Consider the following 25,933-nt stretch of genomic DNA (forward strand, 5'->3'; position numbering starts at 1 on the left):
AGGTGTCAGGGAACCTCAGCTCTCCTTTTCCCTCGATTCCAGTCTAGGGACCCTAAGAGTGAAGTGGCTGTCTCATTCACTAACACCTCACACTGCCTCACTTCCTACACTGCCAATCCCTTCCTCGGGCATTCAAAGCCAGTTCCCTCACAGGCTCTGTTCTTGGCTCCCTTTCTACAAGAAACTCCCTTGGTTCTTGGTGCATTTCCCCAGCCTGCCATTATTCTTCCCCAGGAATCTCTCAACAGTGAGATAATTATCACTGATCTATCTCCACAGCCCAGTTATTGATGAGCCTCCCAGCTCATTGCTTCTCCTACCAATACCATCTACCCCACCCCCTGAGCAGGCTGCCTCTCAGTCACCTGCTCTCTGGACTGTCAGTCCCAAGACCCAGGAAGAAATTAGAGACAGGTGATAGCTGAGCCTGAATTCCCTTTAAAGGGATAGCTCACCCACATACAAGGAACAGCATATTATTAAATATAACGTTCTACCATTCATTATCAAGAGCTACAATACAATAAATGTATACTGCCTACTTCTAAAACAGGGCTCCAGAGCAAAAATTGAAAGGGAAAAAAAAAGACTAATGATGTATTCAGACCAGGACTGGAACACAGATTGTTTAATATAATATGCATTCTCCAGCACACATGCATCTTTTGTCTCTTGACTCATTAGCCTCTTTCAGCTTTATTTAGTAGCTTCTCAGCCAAGATGTGACAGCATCTTTTTTTCTGTTGTATAAATATGGATTTTCCCCTCCAGTAGTATACTTTTTTTTTATTTAAATAGCTTTACTGCTTTTATTCTGACTCCAGAATGATGCACAGTTCCAGGGGTACTATATTGTCCTCACTGAAGAAGTTCTGTTCTACTCAAATGTTCACTAGACATTACAGTATTTGTTCATAGCATGGTGGCAATTGGTTACAAAAAAAGCTGCACTGGATAAAACTAATCTAGTAACAGTTTAAACATTATACACATTTTAATCTTTTAACATTATTTCTACATCTTCTATTTTCTTTCATGGGCTGTGTGTCAATAACTAACCACCCCTCCTCCTCATTCGTCATGATTGGTTGTGACATTTGATCCATTATTGTAAGTCTATGTTAGGATTGCCTACTGGTTTAGTAGGAGGCAATCACAGAATTGCTTCCTCAGGCCCTGAGTCAGCAGTCCATCCCTGTTCAACAAAGCACCTAGGGACAGGCTTACGTGCTTTGCTGGCTAGGGATGAACTTAAACATGTGCTTAAGTGTTTTGCTGAACTGAGGCCAAGGGTAACAGACATCCTGCAGCAACAGGATCATCTCTGACATCTCTTCATTGATCCTCTCAGACCTTAAAAACCAAGCAGAGGGTGAGTCAGATCAGACCTGAATGAGAGAACTCCAAGGTGCTGCAGGAAGTGGTGCTGACGATTCCCTGGGTGGTATTCTTTCCTCTGAATTGGTCCTGAAGTAATGCCTTGTGATGATAGGGTCAATGAGCTGTTTCATTTTGGAAGACAGGGGTCTTTAAGTCCTGACTATTAATGAGCAAGAAAGATCACATAGCACTCTGTAAGAAGAGAGTATTAACCCAGGTAATTCAGCTAAATTTCTGTATACCTAAATTCTTTGTGCTGTTTCAATTGGATAAAGTATTCTTCACTTGTTGCCCTGAACTGATGCTGTGTTCAGTTAAATAATTGCCATGTCTCCCTTCTCCCTCACAAGTGGCTGCATCTAGTGGTGGATGAAGGTATCTCTTTGTGTATCAGTTTATTAAAACACATTGGGATCCTTTGAGATGGGTGACAGGGGAAGGATCACTTGATTACCCGCTCTGTTCTCTTTCTCTGAAGCAGCTGGCATTGGCCATTATTGGAAGACAGGACTAAATGGACCTTTGGTCTGACCCAGTGTGGCTGTTCTTATGAAAGATGCTGTATACATGCAAGACTATTATCCCTCCTAATAAAATCAATTTAGGATCCAGTCTTCCACATCACATGCATTCCAAACCACTGGCTGACTGTACTAATGTTCACTGATGGTTGGGTCAGCATTGTGTTATTGGTATTAGGCGGTGAGTTTGCAAATCGTGCTGCTGCTGCCAATGGTCTCTGGAAGGGATGGGTAATAGGAAATTATACTCTGTTCATGCTGTGGTATTGTTTTTTGTATTGAAGAATTCATTGCCACCTCCTCCCCCAACTCTATTTTCTTTTCAACAGTGAAAAATTACAGGAGAGAGTTGGCGTTTAAAACATGATACTAAGATTTGTAGTTCTTTCTTATTTATTTAAACTGCTCTGGAAGTTTCTCAGTAATTTTTGTGTTTCCTTCCTAGAGTCACTTAGCATAAGAAATGATTCCAGGTGCCTGTCAAACTCTTGCCAAAAGAACTCTACATGTGATGCTGCTGCTAAGGACGATTCCTGCCGCTGTGCAGACAGAGTTGATATTTTGGGGAAAGACTGCAATAAAACTGATGATCCTTGCGCCTCAAACCCTTGTCTTCAAAATGCTACCTGTTTAAGCACTGCAGGAAACCTCAGCTTTACTTGTGAATGCCACACTGGAACTACCTGTGAAACAGCCATCAGCCTCTGTGACACAAACCCTTGTAGACATGGAGGCACTTGTCAGAATGGCCTGGCAGGCCCTACCTGTGTTTGTAGTGCAGGATACACGGGCATGCTGTGTGAGACTTACTTCAATGTGTGCATTTCTAATCCATGCCACAATGGAGCATTGTGCAGGGAAGGAATTGACGGGTACTCCTGCTACTGTGTCCCAGGCTATCAAGGCAAGCACTGTGACCTGGAAGTAAATGAATGTGATTCAGATCCCTGCTTGAATGGGGCTACATGTCTGAACCAGATAGGCAAGTATGACTGCATCTGCCCAGCTGAGTATATGGGTAAGCTCTATTAAAAACATCTTTTTTTATTTTGACATGCAGAGCAAGTTTAGTTTATGTTCCAAGATATCTTTCTTACTATTTACTCACATTTTCATAACAGTCAGATCAAGTTCTCTGCTGAGTGCTGCTGCTTTATGAGTTATCACATGAGGTTTAGCTACTGGTGCTAGAGATGGAAGGATTCAGGAAGTTTCATATTACACAAAATCTACAGAACATTTGACAAAGATGAATCTACTTCACAAATTTTGAGTAACTGTCCTCTTAAAGCAACTTAAACTGGATGTGCTCAGAATGCTACACCATGCATTTCGCTAATCAAATAAAATCAGGTATATTATATCTTCAGGCACAGAATGTTTCAAAACTTCAGACTGAGATCCCCTGGACTGGATTTATTTGCCGAGCATGGCAGGCAATGCTCTTTGGCCTTTGCATTTGCTTTTCAGGATCCTTTTCTTCTGCCTTCACAGCCCATTCTCTCTCACTTCCTCCTCTGCTGAGTTTCTTTTTCAGACTTTTTTCAAATGCTTGATTCAATCTTTCTTTCCTTCTCTCCATCCCCTTTCCAGCTCAAAGTCATCTTTCTCCTTCTCCACTTTATTGGACCTACATGTCCACTTGATTTTTCAGTCAATCACTCTCACATACTGCCCTGTACATGACTTTACCCTTCATATTGTTTACTTCTAGTTTCTTTCTATGGTCTCTTTTAGTCTATGCAACATACTGATCAACAGTTTCCCCTACCACTCATTTTCCTGCACCACTTCTTAACCAAGCACTTGCAACCTGTTACGTGGCTGACTCCCCAGTCAAACACCCTTCCTCAAAACCATGGGAAAGATTCTGAATGGAACACAAAGCTCAGAAAGTTCCCTCCAGCATGGAAATTGGGAACAGTTGTTCAGTGGGTCCATGTATTCTAAAATGCATTTTCACTCTCCTCTCATAAGTAGTCAGGTTGACCTTTTAAGTGATGCAGACATTTTATATTTAGACAGTGCACTTCAGAAGCATGGACATTTGTCCAAATGGTAGTTAGCATTACATTCAGCCATGCAAGAGACCTAGATTCATTACCCATGTTCAGTTCCTCATTCTTCAAGCTGCTGTTGGTTAAGACTGTTGGAGAGGCAGCTTACGCAGCCTTTGCTGGCACCTTCTATCTCTGAGTTAAGACTATTAACAATGGGTCCACTTGATCAGATATTGCCCTGGTGTCATAGCACCTCAGTGCGGGTTAAGCGCCTTAGAACTATGATAGATGATTACATAGGTTTAAAAGGAAGATCACTGTGATAAAGCATCAAGCTAGAAGAAGTTCTCTCTGAAGGACTAGGGGAAAAAGTCTTTTACCTTTGAAGAAAAATAGCTATTTAGAGCCAAACTTTCATCCTTTCACTTTGAAACCTACCAAACAAAAATGTGCATTCATAGTGTCTACAAAACCCACATTCGTTGCACATTCTGTGTCTGAACACACTTTTTTGTATTTGCTGTTTAGCTCCAGTGCCTGAAAAATTTGGCTTTATTGTTAATCTTATTGAAAAACTAAAATCAATAAACTCCATTATCTAATTGGATTTCATTTGACATCTTAAAGACTACATGGAGTTAGATAACAAAGCCACAAGGAAAGAAAAACAAAAACAACCCCCCCTCCCCCCCACAACGCTGTTGGGTTCCAGCACAGCATTTTGAAGTAATGCCATTACATACAGCAACATTTTTCAGGAATGTGTGTCCTTAAATAATCAAGTGTGGTTTGTTTTCTTGCTTATCATGTAATTCACTCTATGGGGAAGCACTTTCATGGTTCCAGGTCATTGCTTTAGTCGGCATTCTGATTTTGTGTAATAAACAGTCTCATAGAATGCAGATTTCTGTTCTTGGATGGCATGGGGGGAGGGTTAGCACTATCAAGCTAATAAAAAAAAGCAGCTAACAAGTTTTAATGGCTGATCTGTAGTGAGGTAAGGGGGAAAACACTAGACAGTATAAAAAATTATAATAGTTGCTTCAAGCGATTCAAATGAATAAGAAATAAAAGATGTGGTTTTAAACCCCATCCAAAAGACTCCACAAGGGAGGAGAAGTCAGAAGGTAAAAGCAGATTTCTGTTGCTGACACAGAATTCATTTGGAAGCCAGCCCTCTGTTAATATCCTTCATGTGCAGAGAATGTTATTTGAAGGAAGCTTGTTGCCTTCCTGCCACCCTGCTGCTACCAGTGGGTGTCTCATCCCAGGCCAAGGGATGTGAAAACTACAGAACTAGGGGAAAGCTGAAGAGGAGAAAGAAAGAAAAAACCTATTAGCAAGCAGCATGGCTACTCTGAAATGATCAGACTTGACCCAGACCTCCTGTTGTACTCAGGAAGCTGTAGTTGTTTAACCTGTGCTATTAGCTCGATCCAGGGCTGGATCTATAGCAAAGGAGATCTGCTTGAAGCAAAAAGGATATACTTTATGGGGGGAGAGACACATAATAAAGAGGAAAAAAAATGGGGAGAGAAGCAAAAAATTAGACCAACACAGATTGGAGGAAGTGCACTCTGCTGGAGTCAGACTCCTTTTATCTCAGAGCTCTGCTGTTTCCCAAACTAAGTCTCTGCTCTCCCCAAAATCAAGGACTATCATTCAGATGATGTCTACACTGCAATTAAAAACCTGCGACTGGCCTGTGCCAGGGGGCTCAGGCTAAGGGGCTGTTTAATTGTGGTGTAGGCATTCAGGCTCAGGCTGCAGTGCAGCTCTGGGACCCTCTCCCCTTGCAATCAGTACAATACAAGAGTTAAGAGGTGGAAGAAAGAGGTGGAAGCCAAGGAAGGAAAAGAGGTTTCGTATACAAAGCAGAAGAAATTGCACTGTTTTGATGTACAGCTCAGCCATGGCTTCCAGCAGCAATGAGGCTAATAACAATAATTCTATAAAAGGAGTAGTTGACTGTTCCTTCAGCATTAAACTACCAGCTTTTAAAGCCTACTTAACCAAATGATTTATCAGAAGCCGTTTTTGTTATTTTCTGCACCTTGCTGTGAGTTGTGTTAAACGCATAAGCCAGAGGGATTATTGGATGAAAGCCCTGAGGTGTCCCCACTGGTAATAAAAATCCTCATTTACTCTGTCAGAGGATCTTGCCAACTGTTATTATCCTGGCCTGACACCATGAATCACAGTGGGAAGTCATCCAACCTCATCTCATTTCCCTAGGATGTTAAAGAGGTTATAACTTTTGATACATAGGTGGAGAATGCACAGTAAATCTACAGCAGTAATGTTAACCAAATGCTGGAGTGACTGGCTTTAGTTGCTACCAGTTTCACGGGCTTTCACTGCTACTTTGTGTGATTGCTATGTTGCATGCAATTTCTAAAATAGCTGAGAAATCTCTCACATCATTCTTACACAAATGGGAGAGGTTAGACTGTCTGAAGAGCTGAAGAATGGAAAATTTAGCATGAAATCTCTAGTTTACTATGATAATGCACTGCATGTGTGAAATTATGTAGAAGACGTGTCATACAGCTGTTAAATAATGAAACTCAATTATTTTGTCAAACCTTTCCTGGATATGCTGGCAAAATGCAATATTTCTCCATTGTACTGAATTACACTTTCATTTCACTTAAGCAAACAGAGCATGGTATAAGAGTCTGCTCCTTGCTGATAGCCGGTCACATTTATCTTCTTACTGCACACAGTTGAAACCAATCTCCCATTGCCAGTAGGCAAACATTTAAGTGTAAATTATCAAATATGTATACTGCAGTTCCAAAAATAAATCCTATTCAGAGACAACAGAAAAGGCCATTTTGATTGCACTTGGCAACAGATAAAATAGATCTAATAGGCCAAATTCATCCTAGGTGCAATTCCATTTACTACAGTAGAATTATACTTGAGATGACTCCGGCACAATGTGAGGATATTATTGCATGCCCCAAACTATGTCCTCACCTCCTTCACTCTGCCTTTTTGCACTGATGTAGTATTTCCAGCAGTAGTGGACATGCCAGGCCAGTATTTAAAGTAGCTTTTTAAAACTCCATCCTCCTTCCCTGTTGTGTCAGGGCATTGCAGCTATGATGCACTAAGTTATTCACTTGTAATGCTCTGATTGCACACATGTATTGACACTATGATTGCTAGCAAATATAGATATATGTGCAGTATGGATAATGACCAACTGCTGCAAAGACATAGAACTCCTCTGTTTGAGACAAGAGTTTTCTCTTAATTTTCAGTGGCACAAGAGGCAGAATCCACTTTTCAAGCTAGTCACTAGAAGGTAAGATACTTACACAGGAGATACGGTATGCTACAGGAGGGCTGACATAGTCCATCCAGCACGGGGCAGTTGTACTCCTCCATACAAGTCAGTTTATAATGTCTGACCATTCTTTCACCCCTGCCATGCTTGGGCAAAATGCAATTTAAAGGCCAAAGTTTTCAAACTTGGGTGCCTGTTGTCAAGCACCTGGCTACGTGACCTGATCCAGTTTCAGAGGTGCTGAGAACCCATACAGCTCCCACTCAAATCAGAACGGGAGCACTCAGCACCTCTGAAAAAAATCAGCTCACTTATGTGCTTAAATAGGGACTTAGGTGCCTAACTCTGAGCACCCAGTGTAATGCTTTATAAAGCCCCACTAAATATTTATCATCTTCTGCCCTCCCTCTCTCCTCACTGGGGCTGTGCACACAGATGAATATTTGTGTTGAGTTTTTTTAATTAGCTAAGAACAGGATGAATAATGGGCCTGGTTCTGCAGAGCACTTATGCATGTGATTAACTTAAAATGTGTGAGCCATCCCAATAATTTCAATTCAGACTACTCAAGTACACTGAAGTTAAACACGGGCTTAAATGTTTTGCTGGATCAAGGGCTGAATGTCTTTTCTTTTAAGGGTTAGGCCTGTACAATATGAATGGAGATTTCTGTAGGTGCGGTTTTATTTTAATTGTCTTTTTACCATATTTAGGGCAGCATTACAGTTAAACTCAGGTACATATCTTTCTTTTCTTGTTCTTAAAATGTCGTGCTTCTGGATGTCAGCCTCACAATGCATAGCATATCACATCACATTGGGTAGCTACATTGAAGTGGGAGAGGAGTTTCTGAAGCACCTGGTCACTGGAGTTAATGGACCAAAGGCATGACCCAATGTAGCAAAGCCAATGTTCTTGTGTTAATAATCAGGCTGTCCTCTGGCCTGTAATTTTAAATCTGGTTGAAGTGAGACTTTTTTGCACTAGTTTCATTTTGTCACATGGTTTCCAGTGTTTGGAGCAAGCTGTTAATGAGCTCTGGCAGATTTATGATCACTAGACATAGTTCTGCAAACATTTTTTACAAGCTCAATTATTCATAGGGCAGCAACCATGGAGGAGTTCCTTGCTGTATCTGGATGAAATGCACATTACCACAAAATGTTCCAGTTGTAGGACCTAATGCTACACTCCTTACATATGCAAAACTCCCTCTGAAATCAGTAGTTAATTGAAGCAATGAAGCCTCAGAATATTGTTGTTTTGCATACATTGAAGACATGACCTATCATATTTTTAGAAAATATACTTCAACAACCTCTGATAATAATCCTAGTTATTTTATGTACCAGTATGTTTTTAAAGAACATTTTAAACCATCAGTGTTAGCATTTACTACTACAACTATATTGAAAGATCCCATTTTTCAAGGTTTATTCTAATTTATTGTGATAGCTCCAGCTGTAATACAGAATTTTACAAACGTGCTGCATTTGTTTTTGGCCTAATTAAGTCAGCAACCAAGTCATATAGAGTCTAACACAAGCAGCCTAAAGGTTTGGGAAAAATACTCTTAATCAAAGTGTACATATCACTCAGTGTATCATGTACACTATCTGTAAATACATAGTTATTTTAAAACTGGAAATTATTTACAGCCAATTGAGAACCTTTCATTTTATTCAATTCAATTAAATGAGAACCTATCCATTGTGCCAGGTTCTGTACAGATATTACAAAACATATACTTTGTATCTATGGATAAACAGTATCAACCCCAGCATAAATCTTGAGTAACTCCAAAGAGTTAAGCCTGGATACACGTGGACTGATTGACAGCATAATTTGGCCAGATATGTCAATGTAGGCAATTTTAATTGTTAAATGATACTTGATATAGAAACTAAAAAAATGTATGTTTCTACTCTGCAAAGAAACTGTAAAAATGCCAGCTTTCCTACCCTGTGAATCTTCAGACATAGCTCCTTACTTTAAATGAAGGGGAGGGAAAATCACGGTTTATTGCTACTAATACTGCAGTAACAACACAGCTACAGAAGAATAACCTGGATGCCATGATCAGCAGTATTATTAATTGAGTAAATATGATAAGTAATTGATTCAGACATGGAACCCCACATTGCTATTTCTGTAGGGCAATCTTTCAGATTATAATGGTGCTTTAAAATATATTATGGCCTACTAGCTGGGAAATTCTCATTTACAAACCAAACAGGATTTTTTTAGTGCAAAAATAGTCCAATAATTTAACAACTACACATTTTCTTCAGTGTATGAAAATATTTTTCTCTGAACCTTATGCATGAAATGTTCAGAAATGGCCTCTAACATTACAATCCACCATTTCTGATGACAAGGTTTTAATTCTCAAATTGGGTAGTTTCACATAAGCAATCAATGTGCATCTGCAAATACAGTTTACACTTGTAATACTGAGTTTTGCATGTGCAAGAGCTGGGAAATCAAATGTGCATGTTTAGTTTTAGAGGCTTATAAATATTTGCTTTTATACTGGAAGTCTGAGCATTGATTGAATAAGAGTTAGAAATAGAAATGTATTATAAGAAACATGACAGATTTAACCCAAGGTACATTATGTTGTGTCTGAATATAACAGCATGGTACTCAAGTGCTCCCTTCTGGCTGGGTGTGTCTACAGTCTTTAAACAATCTCAGCCCTGGTATTCATAGACTTAACGTCAGTAGGGACCATTATGGTCATCTAGTCTGACCTCCTGCACAATGCAGGCCTGTCATAGGTCAAAGTGCTTTAAACCCCCTTTGGTAGAAAAGCCTTGCCTCTGTATGGCTCTCAGGTTCGTCACTGCTGCCAACCATGTCATAGGTCTCTCCCCCACTTGGAGCTTTTGGGTTCACAAGATGGGGACCTGCATGGACTCCCCTAAACTAAAATCCTAGTTTAGATCTTGTAAAAGCTGCCACCACCCAATAATATACGTGTATTGGTACACAGTCCTTCCCCAAAATCCTTGGGGATCCCAAGAGCCCCAAATCCATGGAGTTCTTACACCTAGGAGAAGTAAACCATTTTCTCCTGCTTCCTCCCCGCTCCCTCCTCCTAGGAGAGATACTGGGATTCAACTACAGAGGGATGCCTTCCTCCTCCCCTTTCCCTGAGAATTCACCCAAGGAAAGATCAACCAAGTCCTTAACAGAAAAGATTTATTAAAGAATAAAAAGAAAGTAAACTGTCTCTGTAATACCAAGATGGAACAATACACAGGGTCTAAACTTATCAATTTCTGGAGAGAATCCCCCCTCCTTTCTTTCTCAGTAAAAGCAATAACAGTACAGAATTAAAGAAATTCTATAGCAAAACACACAATTGCAAATACAGAAACAACAATATAAAAATACTAGTTCCCTTTCTAATACTCACTAGCTTGAATAGAAGAAATTATTGCAGAACTCTGAGAGGACTTGATTAAGACGGCTGGACTCCTTTAATTCCAACGAGCGAGTCACTCAAAACAAAGGATACAGGGGAAAAAAAAAACTTCCCTCCACAGGGATTTTAAATTATCTTGTCCCTGATTGGTCCTCTGGTCAGGTGTTCACAGGTACTGCTTGTTAACCCTTTACAGGTAAAAAACAAACCTTAACCCTTAACTAACTGTTTATGACAAGACCACAGATTCTCACCCACCCACTCCTGTAACAAACCCCTAACCTATGTCTGAGTTATTGAAGTCCTCAAATTGTGGTTTAAAGACCTCAAGGTGCAGAGAATCCTCCAGCAAGTGACCTCTGCCCCACGCTGCAAAGGAAGGCAAAAAACCTCCAGGGCCTCTGCCAATCTTCCCTGGAGGAAAATTCCTTCTGACCCCAAATATGGCGATCAGTTAAACCCTGAGCATGTGGGCAAGACTCACCAGCCAGCACCCAGGAAAGAATTCTCTGTAGTAACTCAGATCCCACCCCATCTAACATCCTGTCACAGACCATTTGGCATATTTATCTGCTAACAATCAAAGATCAATTAATTGCCAAAATTAGGCTACCCCATTATACCATCCCCTCCATAAACTTATCAAGCTTAGTCTTGAAGCCAGATATGTCTTTTGCCCCCACTACTCCCCTTGGAAGTAGTTCCAGAACTTCACTCCTCTAATGGTTAGAAACCTTCATCTAATTTCAAGTCTAAACATCCTAGTGTCCAGTTTATATCCATTTGTTCTTGTGTCCACATTGGTACGAAGCTTAAATAATTCCTCTCCCTCCCTGATATTTGTTCCTCTGATATATTTATAAAGAGCAATCATATCTCCCCTCAGCCTCCTTTTGGTTAGGCTAAACAAAGTCTCCTTTCATAAGACAGGTTTTCCATTCCTCGGATCATCCTAGTAGCCCTTCTCTGTACCTGGTCCAGTTTGAATTCATCCTTCTTAAACATGGGAGACCAGAACTCCATACAGTATTCCAGATGAGGTCTCACCAGTGCCTTGTATAACGGTACTAACACCTCCTTATCTTTACTGGAAATACCTCACCTGATGCATCCTAAAACCGCATTAGCTTTTTTAATGGCCATATCACATTGGTGGCTCATAGTCATCCTGTGATCAACCATTGAGCCATGAGCCCTGATACTGAGCCAGTAGTGGCCTACCCACTACTCCAGGTGCCAGCCCAGATACCCTAAGAATAGCAGCCACCCAGGGCCATGTCCTTTAACTAAACTGCTTTCAGTTCCCTAGGCCACTTCCCCATGGCTTCACCAATGCTTCACCCTTACCTCAAGGTGCATCTGTGTTCAGGTCCAGCAGCCAGCCAAGAGCCCTTTCTTACTACTCTGGTCCCTGCCAGCACTGAGCTGTCTATAGTGCTACAGTTCCCTTTGGCCAGCCAGGGGCACAAACTACACTCCTTTGGCTCCAGCAAGGAACTGACGCTGGTTGCCACTGCGGCTCCTTTTATGCTAGCCTGCAACCCTCTGATTGGCTAGCCCCTTACAGTGTCACCTCCTGATTGGCTGCTTCCTGTGCTGTCTTTCTAGGCCTCTTGGAGGACTTAGCTCCACTGCTCCTTTTCTGGGATGGGTGTGGGAGGACACTGAGGCCTCCAGCAGGGGACCTCTGGGCCTAGTCCACCCCATCACAATGAATAAAACCCTTATCAAATGTCAGATGTTGACTATTAATACTGATGGAGGAATAGAACATCTTGGACATCCTGCCTTACACAATTTAGGAAACGGTATAAATAATAATAATAATCATAATCTGTGGAAAAGGGAGCTTTTATGCCTTCCTGTAGTTGTGCAGAGCGGGGGCTCCATTTAAGTCAATGGGGGGGGGTGGTCTATGTATGATAGGAATGCGAGATTAGGTAAATTAAGATTTAGTGCAGAGACTAAGGCTATGGGGCAGGTACAGCATCACATGATGCAGGCTTCTCAATCCCATCATTCCATGGGCAGCCTACTAGATTGCCAGCTGCTTTTCAACCAAAGTGTGTGTGTGGGGGGGAGGAGAGTGTGTGACAGGGACTGTGTGTGCGGGGGGGGGGAAGAGACAGAGACAGAGTGTGAGAGAGAGTGGGGGCAGTGTGTATGTGAAGGAGACAGAGTGTGTGTTGGGGGAGAGTGAGGCCTGGTCTACACTACGCGTTTAAACTGAATTTAGTAGCATTAAACCGATTTAACCCTGCACCCGGCCACACAATGAGGCCCTTTATATCGATATAAAGGGCTCTTTAAACCGATTTCTGTACTCCTCCCTGACGAGAGGAGTAGCGCTGAAATGGGTATTGCCATGTCGGATTAGGGTTAGTGTGGCCGCAAATCAACGGTATTGGCCTCCGGGCTGTATCCCACAGTGCACCATTGTGACCGCTCTGGAAAGCAATCTGAACTCGGATGCACTGGCCAGGTAGACAGGAAAAGCCCTGCGAACTTTTGAATTTCATTTCCTGTTTGCCCAGCGTGGAGCTCTGATCAGCACGTGTGGCAATGCAGTCCCAAATCCAAAAAGAGCTCCAGCATGGACCGTACGGGAGATACTGGATCTGATCGCTGTATGGGGGGACAAATCTGTTGTATCAGAGCTCCGTTACAGAAGACGAAATGACAAAGCATTTGAAAAAATCTCCAGGCTATGATAGACAGAGGCCACAGCAGGGACTCAGCACCGTGCTGCGTGAGAAGCGTAAAGGAAAGCCAAAGAATCAAATGGACACTCATTGAGGGAGGGAGGGGGTACTGAGGACTCCAGCTATCCCACAGTCCCTGCAGTCTCCGAAAAGCATTTGCATTCTTGGCTGGGCTCCAAATGCCTGAAGGGTCAAAAACATTTTCCCGGGTGTTTCAGGGTGTATGTCGTCAATTTACACCCTTCCCCCCGCCGAAAGAAAAGGGAAAAAATAGTTTCTCGCCTTTTTTCAATGTCACCCTATGTCTACTGCATGCTGCTGGTAGACGGGGTGCTGCAGCGCTAAACAGCAGCATCCTCTCCCCTCCCCTCCCCGGTAGCAGACGGTACAGTAAAAAAGAACTGGTATCCATCCTCGTCATCATCCTGTGAGTGCTCCTGGCTGGCCTCGGTGAGGTCAGCCGGGGGTGCCTGGGTAAAAATAGGAATGACTCCTGGTCATTCTCAGCAGATGGTGCAGAACGGCTGGTAACCATCCTCATCATAGCAACTGGGGGCTGAGCTCCATCAGCCCCCCCCGCATCATGTCTAAAGAAAATATTCTGTACTGCCTGGACTATCATAGCAGCGGAAGGCTGGACTCCTCTCCCCCCCACCCTTTAATGTCCTGCCTGGACTATCATAGCAGCTGGAGACTTCCTCCCCCTCATTTTATCTCACTAAAAATCTGTGTTTCTTATTCCTGCATCACACAAATGGGGGGACACTGCCATGGTAGCCCAGGAGGGTTGGGGGAGAAGGGAAGCAACGGGTGGGGTTGTTGCAGGGGCACCCCATAGAATAGCATGCAGCTCATCATTTCTGCGGGATCTCTGGGGCTCTGACACAGAGCGGCTGTGCTCTCTGGTTCTCTAGTACACTTGCCCTATATTCTAGGCTGGACTGACTCTATTTTTAGACGAAACATAGGAAGGGAATGACCCGGGGAGTCATTCCCATTTTTGCCTATGCACCCCCGGCCAACCTCAGGAAGGCCAGCCAGGAGCACCCATGATAGCAGCAAATGGTACAGAACAACTGATAACCATCATCTCATCGCCAATTTACAATGGCAGATGGTGCAATATGACTGGTAACCGTCTCTGCTATCTTGCAAAGGCAAATGAATGGTGCTGTGTAGCACTGCAGTACCGCGTCTGTCAGCAGCATCCAGAACCCATACGGTGACAGTGACAAAAGGCAAAACGGGCTCCATGGTTGCCATGCTATGGCGTCTGCCAGGGCAATCCAGGGAAAAAGGGCGCAAAATGATTGTCTGCCATTGCTTTCCCGGAGGAAGGATTGAGTGACGACATTTATCCAGAATCACCCGCGACACTGTTTTTGCATTGAGATCTCAACCCAGAATTCCAATGGGCGGGGGAGACTGCGGGAACTATGGGATAGCTACAGGATAGCTCCCACAGTGCAACGCTCCGGAAATCGACGCTAGCCTTGGTACATGGATGCACAACGCCGAATTAATGTGCTTAGTGTGGCCGCGTGCACTCGACTTTATACAATCTGTTTTACAAAACCGGTTTATGTAAAATTGGAATAATCCCATAGTGTAGACATACCCACAGTCTGTCACTCTAAATTCAGATGGCTGCTGGAAGGAACCAGTCATGAGGCAGGGAAGGGGGACACCCCTGACATCAGCCCCCACCTCCCTCTCTGGCTCTGCACTGCACAGCACAGCAGTCTCTCTCTCTCTCTCTCTTTCTCTCATACACACACACACATCCACCCCTGCCTGCCTGCGGCTGTGTTCCTAGTGCAGGGGTTGAACAGGAGGATTCCACGTTAATGATTTGGTCTTTGTTCGGGAGCTGAGAGGCAAGCTCAGCTGTCAGAACTTCCCAGAGCTTTGAAAGGGGAAGGGTGCATGCCTGCAGGGCAGCTGAGTTCAAAACAGTGAGCAGAGCGGTTACGGTGGGCATTGTGGGATACTAGGGGAGGCCAGTTATGGTGATATAAGGATATAATGAACTACATTGACACTTTGTCACTTTAAATTTGCTGTTAAAAGCTTTATGCCTCTCGTCAAGGTGGTTTTATTTTGTCACTGAAACTGAAGAGTTTTGTCACCAAAAGTGGCATCGCACTGTGTCCACCTCCACTGTTTCATTGCCAAAAGCAGCCTTTTGGTGACAAAACTCTGCAGTGTAGACCTAAGTGATGCTGATGCTATGTATTTCATTGATTCTTTTGGCAGACCTGGGCATGAGTCTGGAACCAAACTTTCCCAAGGTTTGGGTATGTTCAGATCTGGAATTTTGTATGTTCTACAACCTGGTTTTAAATCTGACCATTGATGGAGGCTATAGAAAGCTTATAGAAAGCTTTTCAAAGCTATCTTGGCAAACAGGGGACTATGAAAAACAGATCATTTGTCTAAGGACTATTTTTGGTTCTCTAATCAAGCCTTCAAAATGTCTGAATTACCCCTTAGCACACACAAAAAATAATGTGTGATAATTCATTGTCTTTATATTGCAAATGTTGCCATCTCCTGACCCTACATTATTTTTTTTCCCCTCTGTGCCTGGCTGCACTGTAACATTCTGATCCTTTTCAGAATCGTATCTCTAGCAACAATTTTTTTCCAGTGGGAGTTTCCCATCATATAAGAAATATTAATGAGCTCTAAAGTCATGATATAAGACATGCTGTTAGGGTTGATAATTACAAGCAGGATACTTGCTGCAAGTGATTTGATTCATATTGTATGTGCCTGTCTGTGGCGCTCTCAAATGCCACAAATTTGAATACAGTACAGAGACACTGCTATTTTGTCTGTGAGCAAATGGCAAGGAGATAAGCAGCTGAAGGTCAGAGCACTGCACTATTGTCACTGCTGCTTCCAGCAAGATGAGTGCAGACAACACCTATCATAGCTAAAATGAAGCATACAGCCCTTCTGGAACTAAAGAACAAAAAGCAGAAAGTAGATTTGTGGAGGGAATTAGGATTCCATGGGCAGTATTTGCATGATGTTTGCAGAGGCTATAAAACACAGTTTTGTCATAGCAACACAGGCCTGGCTTCTGTTCTGGGCAGTGTCATGAACTTTTGGTGTGACCCTGGGTAAAACTTGAGTCATTCAGGCTGATAGGTTGCATTCCTGCTTGTATTGACTTTAATAGGGAGGATCAGGCTGAGGCGGCATTTCAAGATCCTTGAGTAGGTGCTACCAAACCCCTAGTCATTACTACTACCCCTAGCTATTGAGTCAAAGGTGATTTTAAAATGGACCTGAATAAAAGGAATCTATTTGTTTTGTAAAAATATTTGTGGTGAAACTTAGGTTTAACCAGTCATTGGGGTTAGTCAAATTCAGCACGAGTTCAAAGTTCAGTAAAAACAAAAGTCAACAAAGTCTAATTCTCAGCAAGCAGAATATTGCACATGGAAACTCAAAGGCTGGGACCATTCTGAGGGAAATCTCCTTCTATTGCTCTAGTCCTGGTCCTAGCAAGGGTGGGAGCACTGGAGTAGAACAGCTGCTGGGGTTATCATCCCTATGTCACCAAAACTCACTTAGAGCTCCTACCCTTGCTAGCACCAGCAAAGTCGCAACAGTAGTTGAGCATGAGTAGGTGATTGCCCTGAAATCCTCAGTGCAGACAAGGTCAGAGCACTGTGCTTCAGGGAACAGAACCGAAACGAGAAGGATGAACTCACCATCAGCTGGCTGAGAGCAGAGCCACAGCAATTTATGAGAGTGAGCAATAGCTCAAATCCAGATGTCTGCCCCCTCTGTATCTTAGCATTGCCACAAAACAGGACTGAAGAGGCAAATGAAAGACAAAAGGAACTCCAGTCACTGATGAGCAAACAAGAGTTTTGTTTTACCCCAGGCTGTTGTTTTAAATTCAAGCCCCTGCATAAGTAGGTAATGGGGAAGACAGCCCCAGGCTGCACCTCATGCAGAGGAGCCATAGTGTGGCTGAAGAGCAGAGACAACACTTCATCCTAGTGCCTCTACTGGCATTGGCTGCCTGAAAGGGAGCAGGGCGAGGGAGGGGCAAGTGTGGAAGGTGGAGCACAGCACGCCCTCTCCAAGGGTGATGTAAGTGCCACGCTGGTGTATGCTGCTGGGGAGTCCCCACGAGGATTCTTACCCCCCAGCACACATTGCATCTCCCTCCAAGGTGCCATGCAGGCATCCAGGTCACAATCTAGCCCTGACCAAAGAAGGTGAGGCCAGCAGCATTAAATCAAGATGTAAGCAACATGCTCCCAGGGGTGAGTGAGGATGGAACATGGTCTCTGCTCTTGAGTCCTTATGCTCTACCTGCCCCCTTCTAGAACTCTAATGTATTGGGTGACACCAAATACCAAATCCCACTGAATGCCAAAGGGAGTTGGGCACTTAAGTCTCCTAAGGCCCCTTTGTGAATCCCAGCCTCAATTCTCAAGCAACAAAACCCCCATTGGCTTCAGTTTTCAACAGATGAGCAGTGCACACAAGCAGCACGAGAGGGAACTTTGGAATTATAGATAGGTAGTTGATCCTATACATTAAGGGTCTGATCCTGCTGCTACTGAAGTCAAAGGCACAAAACTCCCAATAACTTTAGTGGTTCAGAATCAGGGCCTACAAGCCCAATCCTGTTCCTACTGAAATTAATGCAAGTTTAGTCTTAAGTTTAGACTTCAATATTGTTATTATTGGGTTGTGGTGCCACCCAGACGTCTTAATCAGGACCCCACTGTGCTAGTCACTGTACCCACAATTAATACAAAAAGACAAAGAGCATACAGTCACATCATATGACAAGGGAGATGGATCAAACAAGCATTGAGGAAGGGAGAATGACAAGGTAACAGTAACAGTTATGTTGGTTCAGCTGGGAGCAGGAGCAGACTTCAAGTACTAAAACAGGCAAAATTTGTAATTTGAAAATAAATGGGCTGGATCCTTATCTGGTGTAAATTGTCATAGTTCTGATTTGCACTAGCTGAATATCTGCCCCAAGGTTGTTGGTTTTTTTATGTACCTGAAAAATGTGAGGAGGAGCCCTAATTTTTACGTGAAGATTCCACAGTCTGATTTAACAGATCTTAAAAGACATATCTATACCACAAGTAAAACCATGTTGTGTGTTAGAACAAGGTTCCCTAAACACATTTTATTTCTCATGTGGAATGAAGTCTGTTACTATGTTAGAATTAATAACATAGGTCTTGACCATGAAAGCTGGATTCTGAAGAAGACCAAGCAAGACAGCAAATTGGATTTTAACTTTGACCTTCCTCACCCCCTGCAAAAACATATGCTTTCTCTGAATTACTGTTAGGAGCAAGGAAGCATTTCATTTTTCTGCAAAGCCAAACAAGGGGAACACTTTGTAGATGTTGCTCTGGGTGCCAATTTTCTTATTTTTATGCACTTCTAATTTAATTTTTTTAAATAATAAATATTATTTTTTTCTGATGGTTTTAACCTGCCAACTGCAAGTGTTCTGCCAGCTACAATATCTCCACTGAATAAATGTGAGTTGCAAAATTTGAATGGCATAATCAAAGTTTTCAGTGGAATCTCCTGCCCTCCATTTAGCTAACAAGAAAGCAATGGTGCTAAAAATGGTATTAGAAGAATTTCCTGCTCAAAAGAAAAACATTACTTAGCAAATAATACCAGCATCCCTTGGAATAGATAGAAGAGGTGCTTTTTTTAAACCTGCATGGTATCTTGAATATGGGTAAACTTACTTCAGAGTTGAGATAACTTTACAGAACATCCCAGAGGGGCTGTTACAATACTGTATTGTAACAGCCCTTCTGTTGTCAACAAGATATCTCACACTCTAGCATATTTATGAATTGAAAAGGGCAAAGACCAACGCAATGAGACAATCTTCCTATTAATTCAACTAACTGTAAGACCTACCAATATTGACAGAGTCCCTTTAAGTGACTAGTTCCTCACAGATGCTATTAAATACAAATTTAGTTGTAACATGGTGTAAGTAATGTGAAAATTAAAGGGTTTAGTTTCCATGTGAATACTTAGTTAATTAGATGTGATTGTAATTACCATATTCCTTGTGAATGAAAGCTGTTCTCTTCTGTTCTCTTCTGTAAATTCCCCCAAATCTGCAAAAATGTAATCTTGCAATCCCTACTGAAGAGGTAAATTATTTTCTAAAAGAGATACCTGCTTGAAGAAAGCTTACATAAATATGACATTTAAAGTGTTCCCAGAGAAAACCTGAAGAATTAACACTTTGCTAAACTTTTTTTTTTAAAGGTATAAACTGTGAGCTGGAAATTGACGAGTGTTTGTCACAGCCTTGTCTAAATGGTGCAACCTGTCATGATACTTTGGGTAGCTATTTCTGTTCCTGTGCACTTGGATTCCTAGGTGAACTCTGTGAAATCAACATTGATGAGTGTGCCAGTCAGCCATGCCTCAATGGAGGGCAGTGTATAGATGATGTCAATCGGTATGTATCCTAGATATAGGGTAACTTATTCACAAGAAGGATCGATGCTCTTTAACTTGAACACTAATAGGTTGAAATAACATCTGGTTAGCTGAGTTGTCAAATTGTTGATTTCATTTACTAAAAGAGGACCCAATCCTGCACTGACTTAAGAGCAAGTTTGGGGGCATTAAGAAATGCAAGATTGGGCCCAGAGCAGGTAAACCAATGGGAGTCTGCTGCAAAGACTGATTTGCTAGGTAGACTCCTCACATTTGTAACTTTACAAAGTGCTCTTTAGTCAACTCTGCACAGCTATTATTTAAAGGTGAATTCTGCACCATTTTGATAAAACAAATCTTGAAAATCATATTAATCTGCCAAAACTTCAGTTTCTTAATCAAGATGAGGAAGTGTACAAAATATAACATGTTGGCATTGTTCAGCTGTCCACTTTGAAAGAATAGAAACATTAAAGAAAAGTGAAAGACAGGGTAATAGTAACCATAGTAATAGACATCACTAGGAAATGTGCAAGACATTTTACAGATATGTAAGGCAACAGATCCCTGACCCAAAGCGCCTACAATCTGCGTAGATAAAGGACAGGAAAAAAAGAAGGGAAAGGGTCAGGACTTACAAGCAAGTTCCTTTTGCCGAAATTAAGTGATCCTACAAGGAGATCCAAGTGCAACCCAGACAGGCCAAAAACCAGGTCTCGGCTCTTTGATGATAGCATTACATACTGTACATGTAATTCCAAAAGAGGGGAAACTATGCAAATATAAAATCTATATTATAGAAGTTAGGCTGGAAATGACCAGTTAGTTCAGCTAGGTAATTCCTCTGTCAGTACTGGATTGTTCCCTACCGTGTGAATTCCAGTTCTTAAGGGGCTATTTTGAAGGTACCCGTTATAAAGAAATCCATCAGAAAAGCAAGGTCATTAAGAGCCTGGGCTTGACTTTAATTCACAAGAGGATAAAGATCATGTTCCAGCAATGAACTTTTGCACCATATTGCAACATTACACTAACCTTGTAGAATTCCCTTTCTGTAGTACTGAATGACTCTGAGCAATACAAAGCAATTCTCGATTTTCCAGTGCAGTTCAAGCATAGTGGAGTGAGAGAAAGAGGTCACCTTGCATCTGATGCCTGCTCGGCAGAGTCATTTAGAAAGCCTGAGACCTTTTGAAGACACATACATATTGTGAGCGGTAATAATGCTTATTCTAGCCAGACCAGATCACATTCATTTACCTACTGGAGACCAAAACTATGGCACATGTAGGAATGCTTTGAAGTGACTGATTATACTGCAATGTTTCTGGAGGTCAATTTGGTAATCATAATGAAAAAGGATCTGCACACTAATTACATTAAAAAGGGGCTTGGACAGCAGAGCAAATTTGAAATACAAAGATAGTTAGCCAGTCCTTTTCTGCCATCCCTCCTCTTATTAAGATGTTGGAGTCAGAAGAAAGCTTCTATTCTTCACATCCTCATTTCTCCTTTCTACCTCATCCTGCAGTGAAGTTATAATCCTTTGATGGGACAATCTACTGCTATGAACATGACTGTGAAGTCACAGATTTAGCATTATGAGCTATTTATTCAAACACTAGGCCAAATTCTTCCCTCATCTTCAGTCTTGAAGCCCTATTGCCTTCAGTGAGGTTACATGGGTGTAACATAGGGAAGAACTTGACACACTGGGCCCAACCCTCTTCTGAAACAAGTTTTACATTTTACATTGACATCAGTAGAGTGTCTGCTGATTTACACTGGTACCTAACCTGCACCCACAAAATACCAATATGTGCACACACAAAGTATAGTTGTGTGTGCTCAAAGGACCTGATCCAAAGCCCACTGAAACCAATGGAAATACTTTCAGATGGATTTGGGTCAGGCCTAAAACAAGCACTGCTCTGGACAAGTAGCTATTTTGCACATTGTGAGATCTGAAGTAAGGCACCCCCACAAAAATCGGTCTGGTGACCTGTTTAAGGGAACACGGGGATTTCTCTTAGACGCATACACCAATGAAATCACAGCCCTCGGCACTAGGAGGTATGGGTAGGAAATTTAGAGCCTCACTGGGCTTTCTACCCACCCTGTCCTTCTTTTATTAATTATGCAAACCAAATCCTCTATACAAGTTAACCTCAAGGATCCCCTAGCAAACCATTGCAATGTGTAATAATTGAGTGTACATGAGAAATGGATACATATGCACATTTGGCAGTGCCAGCAATGCTATTTGAAAATTCACTGTGACTTCATTTCTGGGTCAAGGGAGAGGATAGGCTAAAGGGGGATAAATCCATTCTCCAAATACAGATCTTCACCAACCAGAAAATGTATCAAGGAAACATATGAAAAACTAACAAAAGAAATGACATTTTTCTGTTCTGAGAATACTTTTAAGAGTTCCTCAGGCTGAAAATTATGTAGTTGATCAGAGAAGTCCTTCTCCCCACATTTGACTTCCCAAATTCCATACACACTGGACCAAATTCATCCGTGGTCTAAGTCTACATACCCATTTGTTTTACCGGTGTTACACACATGCTACGAATGAATTTTCCCCATTGTGAATTTTTTGCCTACCATCCAAAGAAATACTGTAGAATGTTAATACTACAGTAGACACATCACATTATGCTCTGGTGTTCAACAGCATTACTTGCTTCTCCAGAATAAGGCTTTGGAGTTAAACCCTGACATCACAAAACAAGTGTAGTCTTTTTATCTCACGGCTAGAGATGTCATGTTCAGTCAGAAGTCTTCATGGTTTTAATTGCACAAAAGCCAATGGATTTTTTTTTTCAAAATAAAGGAAATATAATATAGTAGCTGAATTAATTTACTTTCTGATGACATACACAGATCCCCTCTTCTTACTAGATAAAGATGAAATGCAAATCACTCCAACAAGCATATTATAACTCAGCCATTTTGCAGAGGCCTGTCTTTTTGTATGGCATGTGTTGCATTAGGTGTTTACTTGGATCATGCCAGAAACATGAGGTATGACATATTGTGGTGCGATTACAAGATAGTGTGTGTAATGTGCACAGTTGGCATTTCTGAAATCAGCACAATGGATTAAAAAGCAGGCACTATTGATTGCCTGCCGATAGTTCACTACTGCACATATTCATATCTCATCTTCATGCACAAGCTACTTTATTTCTGAAGGGAAAACAATAGCATTGCTGCTAAGTTAAAGAGATATTAGTATTATTTCTCTTACAATATCTCACAGAGGTCTCATTGTGCTAGCTCTACACATTGTAAGAAGCGGTCCCTGCCCTGAAGAGCTTACAGCTTAAATAGACCAGGCAGACATAGGTCAGTATAAGAAAGGAAGTATTATTAGCTACATTTTATAAATGGGGAACTGAGGCACCAAGACTTGCCCAAGGTTACACAGGAAGTCTGTGGTAAATCCAGGGATTGAACCCAGATCTCCTGAATCCAAGTCTAGTTCCTTAGCCAGAAGACCCAAGGCTGGGAAAACAACCCTAGTTGAAAGTGTTATGAGTGTGTCAGTTAGGCTTGCAAGGCACTGTGCTTTTACATAATAATAAGTACTATTATTATTTATTTCTCATGGTGCCCACAATGTGCTAGGTACAAACACAAGAGGAGGCACAATCCCTGCCCTGATCTTTCAACTTTAAAAAAGAGTTTTCATTTTAAATGGGTCATCTCAGCACAGGATACTATACAAAATGTTTCCAGTGTAAAAGCACTTCAGTCCAAAGATATATATGAGTCTTCATAATGACTTCTAGTTGGACTCAGTGTCAGCCTTTTGTATTGTAGGTATAGCTGCAACTGTACCAGTAGTGGATTTATGGGCCTGCACTGTGAAATCTTAATTCCCTTATGCCAGTCCCAACCATGCCACAATAATGCTACCTGTGAGGACAGCGCTGAGAATTATACATGCCACTGTTGGCCAGGTAAGCTCTGCATTCCCTTACAAGCATTCTCCTTCCCTTTAAAGTAGAAATGTCCACACTACTCTACAAGAAAACACGTACCTACATACATTTAAAAATATTGTATGTTACCAGCCTTGGAAAGGGTTCATGGGACAGAACCTTAGTATAGCTCCATTGGCTTCAATGGAACTCTGACAGTTTACCCCAGCTGAGGACAAGTGACCCCATATGAGGTCAAAATGAACAAAATACAAAGTATTATTAAGTCAAGTCATTAGCACAGTTGGAACTACAATCTGGGGTTTACTTCCCAATCACATGCTTAATTCATCAGTACATGGGACATGGGAACTCTTGCTGCTGCTGCCAGGTTTTTAGTCTTCACAAATTGACTTTTCGATTGAAATGAGAACCCTGGTGCTCCCACACAACATGTTGAACGCTCCATCTGGAAATAACTTGAGCTATAAGTGGATTTTGGAAACCAACCTCCTGTGGCCCTCTGAGTGCAGGTCCTTACAAGTTAGAACAAGGGTCAGAACACAAGGTGCAGTTTCAGAGTCTTGTGCCCCTTCATGCACCCATGTCCCGCTAAACCGAGAAACTGCTTCAGAGACAGTTGTTTGAGAAAATGCTCCTGCATCCCTGGATAGGATGCAGACACTATAGTTTCCAGAGAGATTCATTGTGGTTAGTTTGTATGTTGGTAGATTGTTTTCCTGCTTACTATAGTGTAGCGGGAGCTCAGATAATAATCATAAGCCGATCACATAAGCCAGGGTAGCCTCATCTCCACTAACCGACTGCTAGTTGATAAACGAAAACAGCCGATGCCAGGATTCCCTGGAGAAAATTCCCTCCCCCCCCCAATGGAGGAAAATTCCTTCCCGAGCCTGAACTCCACATCTTCCAACCCCCAGCTCCCACCTCCACATATATCCATCCAAACCCCTAAAATATATGCGGGCAAGACTTTGAAACATTACCTCATATGCCATTCCCTATCCATATCCACCCATACTATCTCCCACATATATCTCTCCATCTTAATATCTACCTTAATCTCCAAGCTTATCCCCTCATTCGCTCGTAAACTTATTCCTATCCCTGACTGTTATGTTCCATCCTTAAATTTCACAGCTTAATTTTCCATTTCCTCCATTAACTTATGACCTGTCCTTTGATCCTAAGGTCAATTAGTACTGCTCCCTCTCCAATTTATCCTCCCTGTCCTTCTCCTCCTCTGATAATTTATCCCCTCTTTCCTATCCTTGTCCTAATGGTATCTCTCTACAATATTTAACCTCAATCCTAACCCTCTCCTTTTCTATATCTCCCTCTCCTTCACATCATCCTTGCAACCTCCTCTCTTTCTCTTCTTTTGATTGAATTCAACCTCCTCAAATTCTAGAATCCTTCAAAACCATAATACAAAAAATGAACTCCAATACTTCAAATGAGGCCTTCCACACCTCTTTTATATCTAACTAGAAATTCACCAACCCCTTGCATCCCTAAACATTAATGCACTTTCAATTCCCACATTATATATTCACTTTCATTATCTCTATCTCCACTACACATCACATTAATCTCTTCTCCATCACACTTCATCCTTGTAGCCCTCTCCTCTCCCCCATCTCCTCCCCTTCTCTCAACAAAATTCTATTTCCTTCTCCTCCTAAAATTCTTCACTCCATCTACCATACTTACTCCTTACCTGTTCTTAATTTCATCCTGTACCTGGTACTCCTACTCCAGTTCCCAAACTCATCTCCCCATCCCCATCTTTATGGCAACATCTTTCACAAGTCATCCAACTTCAAATGTCATCCATCCCCTAATCCTTTCAAATAAAAAAAGACCTCCCACCGAAGCTTAAAAAAGACCCAAATAACTCCCCCCAAACCAACCTGAGGAACTCAATCCATACCCTCCCTCCCCCCCAGTAACCAGCTCCTTATCCTCCTCTGGATCCTTTCTCCCTCCTTTCATCTTTTCCCATTTTTCCAGTAATTTTTTCCAATTTAATTTCCAATTCTTTCCACTCAAATCCATGCAATCTAGATCCATCTTTTCCACCTTACCTAAATCATTATCTCCTTTTTCATTTGGAGAAATAAATGGTAATTTTAGAGGAAGAGAGAGAGATTCCTTATTAATCTATCAATAATC

The 25,933-nt window shown here is 41.9% G+C and overlaps 1 protein-coding gene across 1 annotated transcript in view; it reads left to right on the plus strand.

Moving 5' to 3' along the window:
• The window catches only part of CRB1 (crumbs cell polarity complex component 1), a 120,862-nt gene that overhangs the window by 4,609 nt on the left and 90,320 nt on the right, over positions 1 to 25,933 (plus strand). The window contains exons 3-5 of the mRNA XM_039483413.1: positions 2,347 to 2,919; positions 19,626 to 19,821; positions 23,637 to 23,776. Of these exons, the coding sequence (XP_039339347.1) occupies positions 2,347 to 2,919; positions 19,626 to 19,821; positions 23,637 to 23,776 (909 nt within the window). The remainder of the gene's footprint in view (positions 1 to 2,346; positions 2,920 to 19,625; positions 19,822 to 23,636; positions 23,777 to 25,933) is intronic.

Source organism: Mauremys reevesii, linkage group 8, assembly GCF_016161935.1.
Source record: "Mauremys reevesii isolate NIE-2019 linkage group 8, ASM1616193v1, whole genome shotgun sequence".
In the NCBI taxonomy this organism is placed as follows: domain Eukaryota; kingdom Metazoa; phylum Chordata; order Testudines; family Geoemydidae; genus Mauremys; species Mauremys reevesii.